A 19,913-nucleotide genomic window follows, 5' to 3' on the forward strand; every position below is an offset into this window, starting at 1 on the left:
CACAATGTGAAGTAAGTGGCAATCATTATGTGAACGACAAATTTTCCCAAAGGCATTGCTTATTGTTAGGTCCCTTACTGGACTGAATTACATTGCCTTTGCCATTACATTTGGTTGCCTACACTAGGTTTCATGTTGCATGCTTTTTATAGTGTACCGCTGTTATGATTAGTGAGCAGTGGGACAACAGAAGCCCAATTCCTCAAGAATTTTCACAGAAAACATTCTTGGATGTTTCTAGCACAGCCTGGGGTGCTGCGTGCATCCAGGAAGCTGTGAAGCTAATGGTCGGCAACCCATGAGCATTAAGACATTCATCTGTGCCCCCAGTACAGGATAACTAGCTCCCAGAGTCTCACTGCAATTTAGCCAAGCCTCCGAATAATACGTTTACCTACTGTGGTGCACTGCAGGCTCCCTACATATCTTATTTCCCAGTGCCCTGTACTCCGACTTCCTGCCAAAACACTCCATTGCGCACTGAATAGTAGGCAATCATGTCTAACTTCCCACTCTGGTTGCTTTTTACTCTAATAATTTCTCTTTAGACCTTTTGGGTCTTCAGTCTAGGGCCAATTTGTCCCAACCATTTGGTCACGTCACCCCTAGAGAAGTAAACTTTTTGATAAGATGAGACATAATTAGACTTGTATATTGTTTTTCAAAACAACTCTTCTGTAAAGCTTACAAGGATGAAGGTCAATTAAACACTGTGGACAATCTACAGTATGTTTGGATTCTGTTCTTAGCTTTATTATCCATGGCGTAAGTAATATTTCACAGTCTGTGTGAAAGTTGGATTGTTACCTGCGCGTGCTGATATATACAGATACAGATCTCAGTTTAAACCAACTCTGTCGGTATACATTTGTATGTCATGCTGTGTGTTTTGGGGATTCTGCTCCAAGAAAGTGTGGCTAAGTAAAAACAGTGCCGGGCTCTGTAATGAGGGCATCCCTCCTGTGGTTTGGCCCGATTTTAAAGTACTGCCAAATGCTTGGTCTACAGAGACAAAGATATGTGATGTCTATGAGGGCAAATGTGTGTGTGTACACATATATGCAATTCAGACATTCACTATATGACGACCAAGAGAGAACCAGTTTGGTTCTCACAGAGCCCCAGTTCGTGAACGTGCAATATTTGAAATCTGGTCAGATAATGACTTCTGTGCAGAAAAGTATACTCACTCGACAACAAAACCTGGTGCTGCTGCGTGAGCATGTGATCGAGAGTGTGTCATATTTATTAAGTGCAACAGTATCAGTGATACACTGATGCCCCGTCAGATGCTGAGGTGCTTTTCTGTAGCGTATGGCCTGGTGACTTCACTGTTAAGGAAAGCAAAGAAAGAAAGCAAAAAATATATATCTTCTATAAGCTCTAGCAACAGACATACACACTCAGACAAAATACCAAGCAGACCGTTATCTGATTTCTTTTCTAATATTACTACATATTCTCATGGCCAGAGACCTCCCTGACAATTTCCAGTATTTTTGGTTGGGTCTGATTTTAGATTTCCTTCACTTTAATCCTCAGTCTACCGCACGACTGAAGCTGTAATAAGAGCCTTTCTTGATGAAGATAATGATGCTTGCAATAGAGGGAAACACAACTTGTTGTGAAATGATTATTATGAACTGCTATTAACAAAATAAAGCACTGAATTCATAGAATCATTGTACAATGTGCCTTAGATGAAAAATGCAGTTTTGATATCTTTTGTTATTAAGTTTCTGCCCCAACAATCCAATGTCTTCTGTGAAATGGGTTAGAATGAGAAAACATAATAACATTCAGCTGTGGGTTAGAGGTCCATTGCTCTGATGAAAACTCACATGGCCTGGTTTTCAAAAGAGTCTCCTCTTTAGCCCAGAGATCTGTTGAGGTGAAATATATTCTGATCAAAAATGACGACATACGACTCCAGAGAAATAGATGTTGAGGTTAAAAATGGTAGAAAAAGGGAACTTTGAAAGACCCAGGCCTCTATCCATCGACATCCAGGAATAAGAGTGGAAAAATAGGATTAAATTTAGCACAAAGATTGCTATAAAAACCTGTACACTGTTTAAGGATATGTCAAATATGCTTTGCAGAAGAGACCTACACAGATGGCATGTCGTGCATGGCCTAGACAGTTAGCTGTAAGAAAACCACCAAACAAGAATTTGTCTATGGCCAGATCCAGCAAAAGAAACCTCTGCTCACAGATAAAGCTTTTCAACTAATATTTCTCTCAGATCACTTGGACCCTCAGTACAACAAATCTATATGGACAAATGAGACATAATGCAGCATTTAAATGGAAAAAAATGTCTTCATCTGCTCAAAGTCTAGAGTGTACTGTGGTTTAGAGTCAGTGCCTCAGGGCAAGCACAGATTGCAATCATTGGGGGAACAACTAATTCTACATTGTTCCAGGAAATGGTACAGAAGAATACCAGGGTAGCGGTTTGCATTTTAAAACTTCACATAACTTTGATCACATAGTTTGATAATTGCGCTAAACACAAAGAGCAATCAGTAACTCAAGGGTTTAAACTAATAAAACAAATGGCATAGTCAAGTCAAATCACTGACCTTAAACCAATTAAAATGCTGTAGCATGACTTGAAGCAAGCCATCCATGCAAGGTATTCCAAAAATACCAATTAACTCTCAACTGTTGAGTAAAGAGTAATTGTCCAGAATGGCTCTGCAGGCGAGGTCAGAGGAAAGAGAAAACATTTCAGTGAAGATTATTTCCACTAAGAGTAACTAAACCTGAACGTACACAGATTCATCCTCTCCGTGCAATGATTTCAGTAGGGTTTCACAGACATATGCTCATGATTCTTTCAAATTCGAAAGCCTATGATCTTCAATACATTATTATTGTGCATGCATAAATCATAGCATTGCACAGCATGTATTATGCATGTATTGTATGTCCTGCTTTGTTATTCTAGTTAAGCATGGACAATTTATCTTTTGGTATGATATTTTTTCTCTCAGTGACAGCAATTGGGAAAACAAAACAAGCAGTCATTGGATTTTCTTTTTAAAAAGCGTAATTAAAATTGAAATGCAAATTCTTTCTGCAGTAGAAAAGGGAAGGCTTTTTTTTATTTATTTTTTTTTAAAAAGGTAAAATTCTCAACTATTTCAGTAGCAAAAAATAAAATCACAGGAACATTGAAATGAAAAGGTCCTGTTTTTTTTTTTTTTTATATATATATCAACAGGGCTGGATGTGGTCATTTAAAATGAAAGACCACCACAGAGTATTGCGCTGTGTAGAAAATGAAACGAGAGGTATGGCAGCAGTATTCTGTGATCAAGACGTCATTTGTAATTTCATGGTCAAGCCAAACCCTGTGTTTCCTGTTGATGGAAATTGATCTAACATTTATGGGGATAGCAAAACGGCTCATTGGAGATTTTAGAAGTGACTTTTTAAATATGGTCTCACAAGTATGGCACATTACTTCAGGTTGAATGAATGAATGAATCAATGAATGAATGAACGAACACTGAATCAATAGGCAGTTTCATATATAGAGTATAACAGTAAACTGCCAATCCCACCAAAGCACATTCCCAGATTTCAAATTGATAGATGGGATTACATTGCCATTACTTGTGATTAAGAAACACAACAATCGTTGCTAATTAAACATAGGAAAGTCGACTGATAGACTCCCCCATTTCAATGCCAATAGCCAATTAAGTAGTAGGTAGTGCATGAGCCTAATATTTCTGGAATTAGACTGCAATGTTCTACTCAATGTAAATTCATCACGGTTGATGTTCTGACAGTTGGACGGACAACGTCCTAACTGGCTCACTTACCTTGTTAATTTACCGCATCCAGTTTCAAAATATAAAAACACAGACCTTTTATTGCTTCCATTTTCTTGTGATTTTTATCTTTTTGTTATTCTGAATAGAAAATGAAAATCCAACCATTTTTAAAATGTTGCTCATCGCTTTTTGACCATGAAAATGAATACTTGTATTTCAATTTCGAATAAAAATAGATTCCTTCCTATTTCTTTTCTGAAAGGACAATTGAGAAACCAAAAAATACACACAACGGGATAAAACCTCTCTTTTATGCCATTTCTCCTGTCTATTCTTCTTTCCAGCTCTAACAAATGTGAAGCTGTGGGCCATTGACCGACAATGTTTTCAGACGATCATGATGAGGACGGGTCTCATCAAGCACACAGAGTACATGGAGTTTCTGAAAAGGTAAGGAAACAAGGCCAATTCTCCCTTCAGACAAATAGCCTGAATAGGACTTTGATCTGAAATGCAATGAATGAATTAACAAAATGAATTCAGATGAATGTATGTCAGCTTCTTCACAGAAGACCCCTTGCTCTGTCTTTCTGCCAATAAATGATGTAACTTCACATGCATTTCTGCTGCGTCACCCAAGGTGTCATTCAGCCAACGGGGAAAATACTTTGCACCTGTATCATCGCTCTTTAATATCCTGTATTAGAGAGCCCAACACAGGGCGTACTTCTCTATAGACAAGCCTATTATCACTTAAAAGGCCTGCAGATTCTTTTTTTAGGGCTTGCATGAAGTATAGGATAAAAGAAAGACGCATCAAAAGACAGAGGGAGAGCAGAGAGTGTTGATCAAAATGTATGAGATGCAGTTACAGTAAAAATCACTCACACCCACTTCCTCTGTTCAACTTTGCCATTTTACTGCCATTCGCTTTGGTCGTCAAGCCAATTATTAAAGTTATATCATATCTTCCCAATCTTACACTCACCACTTTCTCATGACTTTGCGGCATGGTCAGAATTAGAAGCTGATGAAGTCCTCTTACTAAGGCTCTTCGCCACATTTATGTCTTTAAATTTTCCACATCACAGGAGCACATATCCTGCTCATAGGATCATTTATCATGAACAAAACCTCATGAATCACTTTGATCAAGATCAGGTGCTGTCACTGTTTGATGGAGCAGTTTAAAGGCAGGCAGATTACCAGAGTGCAAAGGAAGCCAAACAATTTCAAACGTTTCAGATTTTGCATGGACACACTTTCAATAAGGAGGTCGGAAATGACGAGAATACAAATGCCTTGTGTAGCCACCTCAATCATGTGTAAACTTGATAATCAGTGCAATAAGAAAATATTTGCACCTGATAGCCATGTAAACTCTAGATCCAGTAATTTTTCTCTGGTTGGGCTTCGTGTCCACATCATGTCCAGTGACAAATATATATTATTTATATTTCTGGGAGGGACAGAATCCTTGTGATAGCAAAATATTAAGGTTGTGGGTTCGTCTTGGTCGTCTGAATGAGAAGAATGTTTTCTGTAAAGTTAATGGGAAAATACCTTTTTCTCCTGACATCTTTCCACCGTAGGCAGACCCACTTTGCACATGCCAAACTCCTCTACTCTGATATGTGTTTCGGGGCCTGACACATAAATCTTACTGGATGATTACATTTGATAAATTAAAAACTCTTATCAGAATTGTTACAATTGGGTTGAAGGAATGCTGCGTAAATATAGTCAGCGTCAAAGCATGTTACACATCAGTACCTTCTAACACAGTCCACTTGAGCCCTATGGCTGTTTTGGTGTGCAACACTCACAGTAAATGTGCCGTTCAGAACCGTCTTTTTCAGCAGTATTACGTCACCCTGCTTTTGCCCTTCGCCCTTTGTTACTGAGGGAGGACTATTGCTCATACAGTAACAACATAATGCTATCCAGCAAAGCATACACAAGGCTGTTTTAAGCTTTTGAACAAAAAAAAAAAGTCTGTTTTTCTGGTGAGGAAATTCAAACCTCCCTTCTGTCAGAATAAAACCACCCAGTCCTTGGTATTGCCACAGAACCCATTCACTATGAAGCAAGCCTTCAAGACAAAACACTACAAGAGAGAAAAAACTCTTTCCAGATAAAAACATTATTAATCTTTAATGTCTAAGACATAACGTATTTTGGTGATATCTTTGGCTCCAAGCATTTGTAGTCTCTTTACAGAGTGTTTGAGCATTAAACTGTATGGCAGCTTTTGCCTCTTGGTCCACCTGATCAGTAAATATTTAATAGAAGAGCATATTACTTGTCTTGGGCTCACTTGGTGTGTTTGAGTTATACAGAGGCGTCTAGGGGGGATATCAGAGACTTATAGGAGCATTTGTTAATTCCCAGTACATAAATATCTATAAGCTGATTCTGTTTCGTAGGAGCAGATCTAATAAAAGAGCTGTGGTTTAAGCATAGGAACAAACTCACACTGTTCCCTGTGAATCTTTCCCTTTAACTGCTGTGAAATTATGTATTTGCCCGTGTGGAGGAGGAACGCTGATGAAAAACAGACAGTGAAATCCCACATTGTATTACTTACGGGTAGTGAGTGTGCCCGTGAAGACTGTTTTATTATCTCTTCCTTGCATGTATTTTGAATTCACTCAAACACATTGCTCCAGAAAAAAAAAAAAATAACTGCAAGGGTAGTGTCTAACTGACAAACAAGACTAGCTTTACAAACTGCAAACCTTCTGCTGCTCTGCTCTAAAAAAAAAAAAAAAAAGTCTAGTAATAAGATATATACTAAAGCAGGCAGACATTTTCACACTGCTCTGCAAATAGGCTTGGGTATCACCATAGAGAATTATTGTAGAAAATTATCATGTGTGTTGTAACAGCACAGTGCCACAAGTGTAATGATGTTGGGATGTTTAAAATAATCTCACACGGATTAATGGAGCCACACTTCCCCTCTCGGCCTTGTAGAATTAATAACTGTAACACAATTAAGCCGTTGTATTAGAAATTAACTTCAACAGAAGCTTTTTGTTTGTGTCAACAGATTCACAGCTCGAATGACTGAAACTCTGTGGGTTTCATGTAAAGTAGGGTCATTTGTTCACTGTCTAGCTAGTTAACCAGTGCCTCTGCAGAGGAAGCAACACCACAAGGATCTGTACACTGTCCAGGGCCTGGGCTGGAGGCCGAGACAAGATGGTTCAGATTACTGTAATAAAGCATGGAAAATGAGGGGGGAGAGAGAGATGGAGAAACAGACAGAGAAAGAGAAAGAGAGATGATAAGAGGAGATAACCCCTTTGTTCACAAGCACGGGTTATTTTCTCTCCTCCTTGATAAACATTAGGCCAGTTTTATTTTAGGCTTGATGACAGGCAGATAGCATTCATTCAGGCTGCCGGGAAGCACCGGAACAAACATTACAGCCTCATACTGGTGTGTTCAAACTCAGGACCTGATGCCCTGCTGTGCAACTACATATGTTGCTTAGTTTACACTGAAATATTTCAATAGACATACTGTAATACAGTATACAGGGCAACCCGGTAGATACTTATCAGATGTTTGTGTTCCTGCTTTCTGTATGTATGTTGTTCACTTCAGATCACAGGTCTGCCTTGATATTGTTTTTATATCCAGTGCATTGTGTGAAAATGTATGTCTCATCATGGAAGTTGTTGGCTTTTTTTTTGACACACTTGTACAAATAACCATTTTGAGACGGTGCTTTTTTTGATTCTTTATTTGAACAAAAATGTCATCAAATATCAAATTATTCTGTTGAAAAAGCAAGTTCACCTCTGGCCTCAGAGGCTAGTACTTCCCCCCCTTTAGCAGGACTAAGTTCTTGTAGGCGTTTTGCATGATCGTCCACTGATACGACATCTCTGACAGGGTTGCTGAATTTTCTTTCCCACTCTTTATGCAAAATACCTTCTGCCGCAAGATGTTTGAGAGTTTTCCTGCATTCACCGCCCATTTCAAACCCGCCCCACAACATTTCAATGCAATTCTAATCTACGTTTAACAAAACCGTTCCATAACCCTCCATTTCTTTTTAGCCATTCCTTAGTTTGTTTTCTACTGTGCTTTGGATCCCTAGCCTGTGGAAAGGTCCACTTCTGTGTGACAGATGGTCTCATATTACTTTCAAGCGTTCACTGATGTTAAAACAATGGTTGGGGCTTCTCGGGCACTGTTCATTAAACATTCTGCTCTGCTGAACTGGCTAGGCAGTAAGTACCGTACACACTGGCAGTCATTTGAAATCTGCGTTACTTGTTGATTTTCCTGCCCCATAGCAAGGAATTCTATTATATCATGCAGATGTGTATAAATATAATGCCTTTCGAGGTTTTTGTGTGTCATTGTATGGTAGCAAATGACAGGCAAGGTAGTTAGGGTTAGGGCTAAGGACATGAATATGTAGTCCTTCTTCAAGATTACACAATCCGGCAAAACCACAATATCCATATTGAAAGCATGCAACATGATTTGGTGTGTTACTTGTATGCCGTTGGATGACACCACCCAGCAAGGCACCAGACCTTACATATCAGAAGTTTAATAAGACAGGTTCCTCCTCCCTCTGGAGGATCTTATCATTGCCACCAAATCTGTAATCTCTGATTCAAATGGATTTTATGATACGACAAACGTAGGGCTACTCTTCAAGAATACAAAGTCTCAATGACATATGTCATTTGTTTGAGTCTGTAGGTTGTATTGGTTTTCACTGATGTTAAGTGCTTGCTCAAATGAGTTGAATAAGTCTGCAATTTACATGAGCCATACTTATTTTATATCACACAATTGTCTACTATGCTTCCAGCCATGCTGCTTTCTATGTCTTTTTTTTATCTAACAAACACAAAAGACTTAATCAGCAACAGTGTCATTATGTATTCTTCAGTCTAAAAGCCTTTTCTTTTCCCTCTCCTGCAGTGTTCCCACATTCCACGGCCTACAGGAAGATATTCTGAGCAAGCTTGCTGATGTCCTTGAGGAGGTAACTGCCTGGTTGTGACATCTGCAGCATAAAGCTGCAGATGTCACAAGCCTTACTCCACACGTCTTATAGATTTACATATATTTACTTTCTTTATTGCAGTTGAGAAAGGAAGCAGAAGGGGAATTAATGCATATTCCAGAGAATGTGCAGTGGGTGAATGCAGTTGGAGATTATTTTGGGGTTTCAGTGTGGCAACTCTGGCACAATTGGTTTTCAGAGCAATTGTTGTATGTGCTCAGGGTGATGATGTAGAACTAAATGGATCACCTACTAAGGACAGTTAACGTCACCAACCTCTTCAGGAATTCAGTGTACTGCTGTCAGAAGCCATTTCAGCTTTCAATGGGGCAAATAATCTAAGCATGCAGAGGCGCATCGTAATGCATTTTATGTCATTTGTAGGATTTGACATTAATGTTAGTATTTTAACCTTAATCAGCACTTTCTCTTCTTAGAAGACAACAAAAACAAAATTGTACTTGTCTATTTAAATTTATAGCATATATTGCTCTCATCTGTTCATTCACACAGATAAGTGGAAAATAAGCACACTCATTTGATTGGGTTGTATTTTCCATAAAAATGAACTAAATATTCTGTTATTGCTTATGTGATTTGAAAGTCTGTACTGCATTATCTGATGACTAAAATGCATCTTTAACAAAAATTAATGTAGACTCAGTGTTGACCGGATGGATTAAAACACTTGGTTCAAGAGTCTGCTAATTGATCGTCAGTTCATATGTAAATAAATGAAAAACAATGGCTGCCTCACAGGCAGAAACATATTTTCAAAAGCCTAAAACAGTACGGAAATGGACGGAAGTTATTATGTTGAAAGTGCTATGACAGGGCTAGAACATGCAAAATCACCACGGATGCCCTGATTATTTTCTTTGAATTTAAAATCCGCCCCAATATCACTTTTTCTACCCATCTGCACGCGGCTTCGTTTGATGTTTTCTCAGCATAATTTAGTTATGCAAACACTTCTCCATTTACTCGTTTGATGCTGCTAAAACTGAGACTCGCATTCAAATACTGACTTTACATGCTTTTTAAGTTGTTTAATATCTGATTGAACACATTGTTTCTAGCTGTATAACAAATTACACATTTGCTTTAACTAGTTACATGAATTAGTTCCTCAGAATGAACATGAATAAAGTGGCACGCAAGCCTTCATGCAGTTTGGTGACCAGTAATTAGGTACTTCCAAACACTGAAAGAGAACAAATATGGCATCACATTGAGGGTGCCATCTGTTGTTGTGAAAATGTTATTGACTGCCAGGTAATATACGATGAATTTATGACACATACAAGGGCTACCCATTACATAAAAGCACCATAACGTTAATCACCCGCTTTACTAGATCATGTATTTACATACAATTTATTAAGGGACTGGATTAGACTTTCTACATCTGACAGCTGGGATAGGCTCCAGCCCTATGCGCGTTTACAGAAGATAAATGAATGAATAAGTTACTTTTTCAAATGTAATTTTAGTTATTATTTGTATGTGCAGAGGTTCTGTAAGTAGGCAGCACTGGGTCACATAACGGTTAAATCATCATGACACTTTATTTCTTGACCTCAGCTTTAATAGATCATTGTAGTCTGTAACTTATCAGTTACATATAGCTATTTTCTCTGTCAAAAAACAAAACATAAATCAAATACCTCAACTGCAATGTACTGTGAACTAGAAACTGTGCATCTGAATGAGGAACAGGAGATAAGATTTTCCCTGCTTAGTGCCTTATGTAATGAACCTTCCCTGGGTGAAATTATGCGAGTATAAAAGTCTGGCAAATGGCAGCTGCTGTAAGGAATATCCTTAAGATATTTTTGGCTTAAGGTCTTTTGTCTAAACTTGTGATCTGAGGTGCTGCATTTTGCATGGTTTGCTTTGAATGCAAAAACTGATGCATAATAGCATGTGGTCGTCATGAAAGTCAGTCAGTGACTGCTTGGTGTTTCTTGTGCGTTAGTTTACTAGATCTTGTTAAGTGGATATCCAGTTTTCTCCGTGATGCAAGGTGTTTTTCACATTATATTAGGTTATGTCACATCTTACATATTACTTCACTCTACCCTACAATAAACTGTCCTTGGAGCAAATGCATTTCCAAACCAGCACTGACGGTTATCGCTGAAGGTTATTCTGAAGACAGGGCATGAATGCGAGCGCGAGAGCCTTTTCCTCCCTGTATGTGTGTCAGCCTTGTGTTAGACTGATGACCAGTCAGTGGAAGCACAGCCTGCTCAGTGAATGTTGGGATATGATCCAGCACCCTCAACCCTGAACAGGATTACTGGGTATAGAAAATGGATTGATGGATGAACAACTTGTATTAATTCTGCTCTTGATGAGGAGCTGTGATTTGCCTACACATTCATTTATTCATTAATTTTCTTTACCTGCTCATTCATATTCAAGGTCACAGAGCATATCCAAGCAAGCAGTGGGCGGAAGGCAGCAAAACACCCTGGAGAGCTTGGCAGCGTGCGATTTTAAGAAGCAAAATAAATGTCTAATCGTGATTTATCTCACTGTACCCAATTCAGCGTTACTTCCTCTGATGAGTGTTTTTTGTCTCTGGTAATGATGTTTCACTCCAAATATGAGAAAGAGACAAAACAGTTACAACAAGTGCAAATAACGCTTCTCTTCTCTGGTCTTCTTCTTCTGACAGACACATTACGAAGATGGAGAGTACATCATCAGACAGGGGGCCAGAGGAGACACGTTCTTCATCATCAGTAAGGGAAAGGTGAGGATAGTGCCTCCAGCCTGCCGCCAAAATAATCATCGCTGACACCACAGTGAAGAGCATCATGGCACACACAGCTAAAGACACCTATCTTTGAATCGAAGGGGTGGTATTTTTGGGTGGGATGTTGGCTGTCATCAATCATCAAGAGATAGAGGAAAGACGGACAGAAGCGCAACCCCTTTCATCATCTCTTGCCGCGGCAATGGGAGTATCTAGAAAGGAGAATGGTGTCACTTTGATTTCACCTTTCAGTAATCAACACTGGCTTTGACGCTGAGCGCGGTCCTGTCTGTCTCCAACACTGTTAGTGGTCTTTCACACACTTGTATTATGAACTTGTTTTGATGCATGCTACACTTCCTCCTCATTTTCTCCCTCCTAGTTATATTTGTACTTATCATCCTTTCCCTGTATTCCTTGTAAACCCCTACCTTCACCTGTTGATGTTTGTTCTACACCCCACCTTAACCCTCTTGATCTGCCATCATTATTATGTACATAACTCTCACTGTTAACGGTTTGTTGAACACGCAAAAGAAAGATGTTAAAAATAATATTAAAGCCGTCAAAAGTGAGAAATATGAAAATAAGAACGAGATAATGACAAAGTGTAGCGAACAGAAAACTCTCCCTGAAACCCAAGAGATTGAGACACAGTCACAGCATCTTCCGACAGATCACACATCTAAGATCGAAGTGTCATTGTAAAAGATGAGGCTACATGATGCTTCCCATTGTGTTCTACTCTCCTTTGACCTCGAACTGATGCAGCCCACTTCACAAGGTCAGCGCGGCTACAGTTCACAGCAGCGCTCCCATGGACACGTGGGCGCCGGCATGAACGCACGCGCACACGTACTCTCCAGGCCTTATTGATGCTTGTTATTTCCACATCTCTCACTTTGTCCTCCATCTAGACCACAGACGGCGCGCTTTGTCTAGAGGACATTCCACCAGATTTGGGTGCCATGCACACAATCTGCCATTTGGTCTACACTTTTTTACCTCTCTGCCTCCTCTTTTTTGCGTCTTGCCCGCTCCGACGTGATTTTATCAGATCCTGAATGATTATAGTCTCACACAGGTGCAGACAGCATTACCATGTGCTGAATACGCCTATGCAGGACGGACTAATGGATCAAGACAATATCCCTTCATTAGGCGAAACGACTGTCTCCACTCAGATCCCCAAAAAGCCACTGAAGCGCCAGCACTTTGATTTGCAAAACCTACCGACACAGCAGAGCACCATCACTCACCTGTCATCTGGTTAATTAAGTGGTCGGCAGCGCCTTCCAGATCCTGCACAGTGACGACAGTTACATGTTTGAAACAGACTTCCCAGGCATAGAGATGCCTATCACGCCGACGCTCCTCCCTTATTTGTAACAGTGTGATTAACCTGACATGTGGAGAGGTCATTCGCGCGTGACTCTCTTAGAATGATGCGGAAATTAGACATTATCCCTCTCCTTTACTCGCCTCTCATCTTTATGTTGTTAAAATATATGTTAGCATGATTGCTTCACTTCTGTTCCACCTTGCTTGCGTCACACTCTTCTCTTCTTTGACTCTCCTCGTGTATTTCTCTTCTCTCAAAAGGTTAATGTGACTAGGGAAGACTCGCCCAATGGAGAGCCCGTCTACCTCCGCAGCCTCGGAAAAGGAGACTGGTTTGGAGAGAAAGCACTGCAGGGGTAAGTTTGCTCTAATAACGCTGCCTCTTCCAATCTAAATCTTCTGACTTTGGTTCTTTCACTGCTTTGCTTCTAATTTTCCACCTGTCTTCTATGTCCTTCCCCTTAATGTTGACACGCGTCTTTTGTTTTCTAATTTACTATCAACCAGCCTCCAGCCCTTATCACTCTCTTTATTTTCCCCCTTTGTTCACTCTTCTTGACAGACGAGACGAATTTGCTAAATGTTTGCTTACGGCCAGACACCCATTATATTACATGACTTACTGGAACTGTTCCTGCCATGTTTTTGAGATTGGAGTAAACCATAAAATATTTCTCAAAAGCAAATGAAGCTTTAGGTTTGAGCAAATCGAAAAGACAGAAATCTTAAAGTTTTCCACATCTCAAAATATATCAGGGCACGTATTTTCCGCTGAGAGCATTTGGAAATGATTGGTTACGCAAACCTATTCCCATCTGTATAAACAGCACAACTATCTGAAAATGCAGCTATTTTACCTCCAACCCTTTCTGCATAAAGTACAAACAGGTGCATACGTACAATACAATTAGTGTGACACACTTGTCTTTTCCCAGCTCTATTTTTGCCTAAATCAGGAGAAGAAATAAGTGACAGCGGAGATCCCTTGCAACCACACCAAGTGACAACCCGTCTGTGCTATTTTGCGCACATCTATGCCACTACAGAGAAGTCATTTATTATGACTTGTGTTTGGTATTTGACAGTAACACAGTGTCCTTCCAGCTGAAGACTAATATCTATCTATTCTTAGGTTATTTTTCTTACTTCCCACCTTGTTTGCCAGAACATTGCGATACGATGGACATGTTCCTTGACTGCAAAGGAATTGATGAATGAATGAATTTTCACCTTCTTTGTATGGATATTTGCTGTTACTAAGTAACAGCAGCGTATGGCATCAAAGAGATACACTTAACAAGCAGATAATACACCAAGAATGCAGAGTCCCTCCAGCATTGCACTCCAGCTGTGGAGATGTACCAAGGCAAGTTAAATGTAATGCCCTACATCAAATTATTCACATCTGCTGCAAACCTTCAGTGCAATGTAAGCACTCAAATACTTTCCCTGTAGGAACACTCTCATAAAAATATATTATATAGCCTCTGGCACCAACAAGCGTTGCCCTGAAGTGATATTTTTTATCCCGCTGTTTATCCTGTCGTGTCCTGACTTTGCCCCTCTATGGACAGTGTATTATTTAAACAGAGGCGGTGCACAGATAGAAAATATCCTGGAGCGTATTATGACTGTAAGGGGTCAGGTAGAAACAGAGAATTATGCACTCTTGCACCCTGCCTGCATGCACATAGCCGACAGTGTTAACATGTCGCCATCTTGTGGCAGACTAATGTGAAAGCCACATCAGATCAGCTCTCAAACTGCCACCACTTTAAAACACAAAGAAACTGAACAAAAGCAGCGATCTGTTGAAAATAAATCCCAAACCTATGTGCCATCCGAACTGAATTACGATGTTTATTTTTTTTTAAAGCAGCTCTCTGTTGGTGGTCTAGATGCACAGCTGGAACTGCACAGATGGCTGCGCTTCCCCCATATGTTAGAGCTAATGACTATAGGAAATAAAAGATGACAGAGCATTAACATGCATGTGGGACACGCGAGGCAACGGAAGCTTGATCTCTTGGTGGTGGGAGGAGTACGTTGTTCCAAATAGATATTTGATCCTTTTACAGTAATGAGGCTGGTAGATGAATGACAGCATGTCACAAAGTACTAACTTATAAGCCGGACTGTTTGTGCTGAATTATTAGACTTTCACAGGAATTTATCGTTTTTCTTTTGAATTTTAAAAGACATACAGAGAAATCATTATGTACTACGTTGATTACTTTGTATTGGCTTTAATAGACCTTCTGTCAACTGGGTATCAGTGCGTATCCAGAAATATGCACTTAGGAGAGCCTGTGGTGTGCAAGAAGCAAAATAGATCTGCAGATCAATAATAACAGTCTTTCCTCACTCAATAAATATTTGCCATCTCTCATTATTTTTTTTTACTGTTGCTTAGCAACATGTGATTGCTCATATAGTAAATTCGTTATTTCTATTTAATACTGCGATGTTTTCGCAATTAAAATGATATTTCATATAACTATTAACATATAAACTTTGCAGAACAGTATTACCAAAACTGGAGTTGTGCAATGTTGTGCACTGATCTACTCGGTGACCATATGCACAAATGCAGCCTCCCGTTTGATGTATAGTATATTTCGGCAAAGCATGGTAGCATTTAGTTGATAAACATCTCTTACCTGTTGCTGTCACTCTGAGCAGGAATGGGAGCAATCCTGGCTGACATGCTGGTTCTTCTGTGGCAGGCAGATCTCGACTGTAGAGGCTCGGAACGTGAGTTAGTGAATCCCGAATTTGGTCCCAGATCCGGGGCTGGAGCGTCCATTTTAGCCTTTAGCTCGAGGATAAACAAGCGTCGCAGGGGTCCTAATTTTGTCAATATGTCTCTTTTCTGGCTGCCGTTGTCGGCTCCGCTCTATCGACAAACCGACTCCCGAAACAACGCGTCCACAGTACTTTGTTGCGTTTTAGTTAAAACGCTGGTCCTAATGCTAGCTATTACAGCTAATTTGTTAGCTAGCTAGCTTAGCGGGATGTGCGGCGCCTGCGCCAACCCGCGCGCTTATTTGAACTTTGAACTTTCATCTACCAAATTAATTTAAATAGTGTTAGAAATACTGAGATACAATATCAATGTACTTTTTAGACGTTTTTATTTTTTATACATATATGAGTTTATAGACTTTTGAAGACATCACTTTATGCAACTGCTGCTCCCATTATAAACCGATCAGGCATAACATTATGATCACCTGCCTAGTATTGTGTAGGTCTCCCTTGTGCCTCCAAAACAGTTTTAACTCATCAAAGAATGGACCTTCTAAGGGTGTCCCGTGGTGTCTGGCAACAGAATGTTGTTAGTGAGGGACTTTGGGTCCTATGGGTTGAGGAGAGGGGCCCCTGTGGATCAGGCTTGTTCCGGTGCATCCCACAGATACTTGATCAGTTTGGGATCTAGAAAATTTGGAGGCCAGGTCAATACCTTGTGCTGTTCTTTGAGTTGTTTCTAAACTGTTTCGTGTGGTCATGTTGCTATGCCTGATCAGTGTATGCTACCACAGCATGAAACCACAGTCTGTGCTTAAAACTCAACTAGGTTTCCAAAAATCTGAAGATTTTTTGGGACTCCTTGGGAAGTGCTTTGTCAAAGTAGAATCCCATGGTGCATTTTTAACTATGGAAACATGCACGTTTTTCTACAGCAGTGCGGTGATGAACTGTGACTGCTCGCTCAGTTTCCCACAGGCCAAAAATAAAGTTCTGATTACTCTGTATCTGCATAAGAAGGCAGACATCATCAGGCTTAATATAAATAGAGGGCACATTTGTTGTATCAGTACATTTGCAGTTGTCTACCAGAATAAGATCTGAAGTTGTGTACAGTTTTAAAAGCTCTTCAGAGCATCTTCAATAGCATCTCAGCTTTATTAAGTCAAAGAAAATCATACCTTTTGCACAACAAAGTGCTCTCCCATCCTCAGTGCCTACTTGGTATTGTTATCATCCGTTGTCCTAAACGGCTTTTGTCTTGGAGCGTCTTGTTCGGGACAAATGTGTTCAGGTACACCTTTGATGGTCAAGCATGTCTTGCAAATTTAAACGATGGAGATGCTGGCCATCTTCGAAAGAGGCTTTTGATCAGAGAGCTCTTCTCCGGGGCCATCTTTCTAATTAGGAGTTAACTGTGTGTGTCCTTGCTCATGAAACTCAATAGCCCCTACTCAAAGGCTACTCTGTCCATCTGAAGACGTTGCCTTTGATCTCTGAGAACAAATCAAAGTCTGCTTTCCTGCCAGCCAAAATGGACAGAGCTTGTGCGAGTGCTCGTGCGGGATGTGTGTACGTTAGAGGAGCCAAAGAAATATCAGGTTGCATGTTTTCTCTAGGGGGTTTGTATATGTATAGCGCTGGATGAATACTACAGTGTATATCACATCCCAGTAGGCGGATGTTCCAGGAAAAGATGTACTTCCAGGTTGTTATGTTGTTTGGACGTTGCCAACAACACATCTGATATCCCTTTCTTCCTGTTAAGGAGAAGGGTGAACTTGCAACCAAGGGGCAGATACATCAGTGGCACAGACAGCGTGAGTCCTGACCTCCTCTGTTCTGTGGGGATGGTCCAGTTGAATAACTTGAGGTGTTGCTTAAAAAATGAAAAGTCTGATGACAGAAATGTGATGGGTGTCAGTGTCAGAACACCTTGACCAATAATAGCACTCTGATAAATCAGACTGAGAGCCTGTGTTACTATGGACATGTTGCCACAGGTCTGATGAGAAAACAAAGCAATAGTCCACTGTTTTGTCTGATCTAATATTGTGTTAGCAACTATAAACTGCATGATTTTTTATGCACATTGGGTGGTCCCGGAGGATGTACGACTATTATTTTGGTCCTTAAATTTGGTCCACATTTTCCTGTTCTGCTCAGGATGCATGACGATCAGATATTGTGATCATTTAACCTTTCAACCAGATATTTTTAATTTCCAATTTTGCTTGCAAAAATGATCATTAGCATAATAACTTTGCATATTAATGTTCCTACAATGGTTTCCATGCTGCACTAGACTGACGACACAGCAAGAATCATCCCCTTCCCTTCACTTCAATACATACCCTCAGACTTTTCATAGCTAACCCCCCCCCCCACCACCCCCCTGACAGTTTTAACTTCTATCATTTACTCCTACTAGATCTGTATATTTTACATTTCTACGTTATGTTCCTGTCTGTATCATTTGTGTATTTTACATTCCTCCAGAGCATACTGTAAGTTTTTAGACTGTTAAAGACTTTATGTAGCTGGGCTGTCAGTACATGCCAACCCAGCGTAAAAAAAACAACTAGAAAAAAAAGCTTTTTTCTTCCTTTTAGATTGCTTTTGAAATAATTTGGCAATTGAAATACCATCATTTTTTATTTTGGAAACAAAATAACAAAAACTGAAGTGCTGAAAAGTGTGTTGAGCTCTGAGCAGCTAGGGCTAAGAATTTCTCTGGAAGTCTGGAAGGCTGATCTGTCAACTGTGTGTTCAAGCAGAGGTTTAACGGTGTGAAATAATAAATAAAAACTGCAAAAGGTTTATTTTCAAGCAGGCCACAAAAATAAATTTTATACATGAAAACCACCGGCTCAGACTTAGTGAGGTCATGTGTTCGTGTCAAGCTCCAAGACTCTCAACATTATCCTTGTTAAAATAACTGAACAAACCACGCTGCCCATATTATTGCAGCTGCATGACAGTAGCTCACGGTTGAAATATAACATCTTGTAAAGCAAAACACAAATCCACCAATAAGGAAGTAGCAATCTTAGGTGGAGTTGTTGGAAAATGTATAGATGTAAAAAGTAATGGTATGGAAAACATACTCAATGGGAAAAGGCTACACAAACATTGTCAGAGTGATTTAATATCAGCCATGGTTTTACACAGAGTTACCTGTTTTAAGAAAAGTGCAACTGTCAACGTGACATTGTCTTTTCTCATGTCCATTTTATCAAGTTAACTATCCAAAAGCAACACTATACTTGCAATTCATGCCAAATAATGGGAGACATCTGCAAACTGGTGCCATCTGCAGCGTAGCCAAGTAGGAGTAATAAGTAGTGGTTATAAATTGACTTTTTAAAACTGGCCCCCGACCCACTTAAATATTTCTAAATCACAGAATTAAAGTCCCCATAAGCCACACAGTGGAGTGCTATGACTCTGCATATTTGCGTATAAAAACAGAGCTAGGGAGGCCGTCCCTATCTCTAAAAGCCCAGTATGCTCTGATTGGTCGGGTCCAGTGGACTGAGTGGGTTGATATTTGTGTGATGAGCAGAGAGCTGAAGCTGGAATTGCTGCTGGTGAAGGAGAGATGCTGAGGGAGGGACTGATACGAAAACTGGGGAAAGCATTTCAGTGGCAAAAAAACACTGAGAGCAGGATGACTCATCAACAGGTTTAAGTCATCGCAAATTCTAAAATGGTATTAAGAATATCAACAAGATGTCTTTTTGTTATCAGATAATGTTGTATAGGTGGTGTATTATGTAAAACATATATAAAAAAAAAGAAAACATTGAATTAGAATTTTGCATGGGGACTTTAAAACACAATCCCCATCTGTCTCCCACAATCACCTCTTGTTTTTGTCCCAGTCCTGACCTGGCCACGCTCCCTGCAGCCTGCAGCTACTGCCATATTCTCACCTTCCACATTATTTTCATAACCCTCTTCCCGGGACACCAGATCACTGTCCAATTACTGTGTTCATTGCAACCATCTACTGGAAATCAACACCACAGGCCCCTGTGTAAGCCTAAAGGACATTCCAGACACAGCATGCAGCTGCTGCTAGTGTGTCTGCGCTTGTACAAGTGTGTGAATGTGCATCTGCTTTCAAATGCATTTCTTTGTGTGCCACAATTAACAAGTGCAGAGCCATCTTGGGCTTAGTGGATAAGTTAGGCTCAGCAGTGTGCAAATGAATCACACTGACACACATTG

The 19,913-nt window shown here is 40.0% G+C and overlaps 1 protein-coding gene across 2 annotated transcripts in view; it reads left to right on the plus strand.

Annotated features, from left to right (window-relative positions):
• Window positions 1-19,913, plus strand: part of LOC311500817 (cGMP-dependent protein kinase 1) — a gene marked incomplete at its 5' end in the record, with an annotated part of 81,110 nt that overhangs the window by 49,230 nt on the left and 11,967 nt on the right. For both annotated transcript variants that reach the window (XM_084562420.1, XM_084562419.1), the window contains 4 exons: window positions 4,134-4,239; window positions 8,743-8,806; window positions 11,511-11,588; window positions 13,194-13,288. In XM_084562420.1, coding sequence (XP_084418546.1) covers window positions 4,134-4,239; window positions 8,743-8,806; window positions 11,511-11,588; window positions 13,194-13,288 — 343 coding nt within the window. The remainder of the gene's footprint in view (window positions 1-4,133; window positions 4,240-8,742; window positions 8,807-11,510; window positions 11,589-13,193; window positions 13,289-19,913) is intronic.

The sequence above is a fragment of the Chelon labrosus genome (assembly GCF_963514085.1).
Source record: "Chelon labrosus genome assembly, chromosome: 15".
Classification (NCBI taxonomy): Eukaryota; Metazoa; Chordata; class Actinopteri; order Mugiliformes; family Mugilidae; genus Chelon; species Chelon labrosus.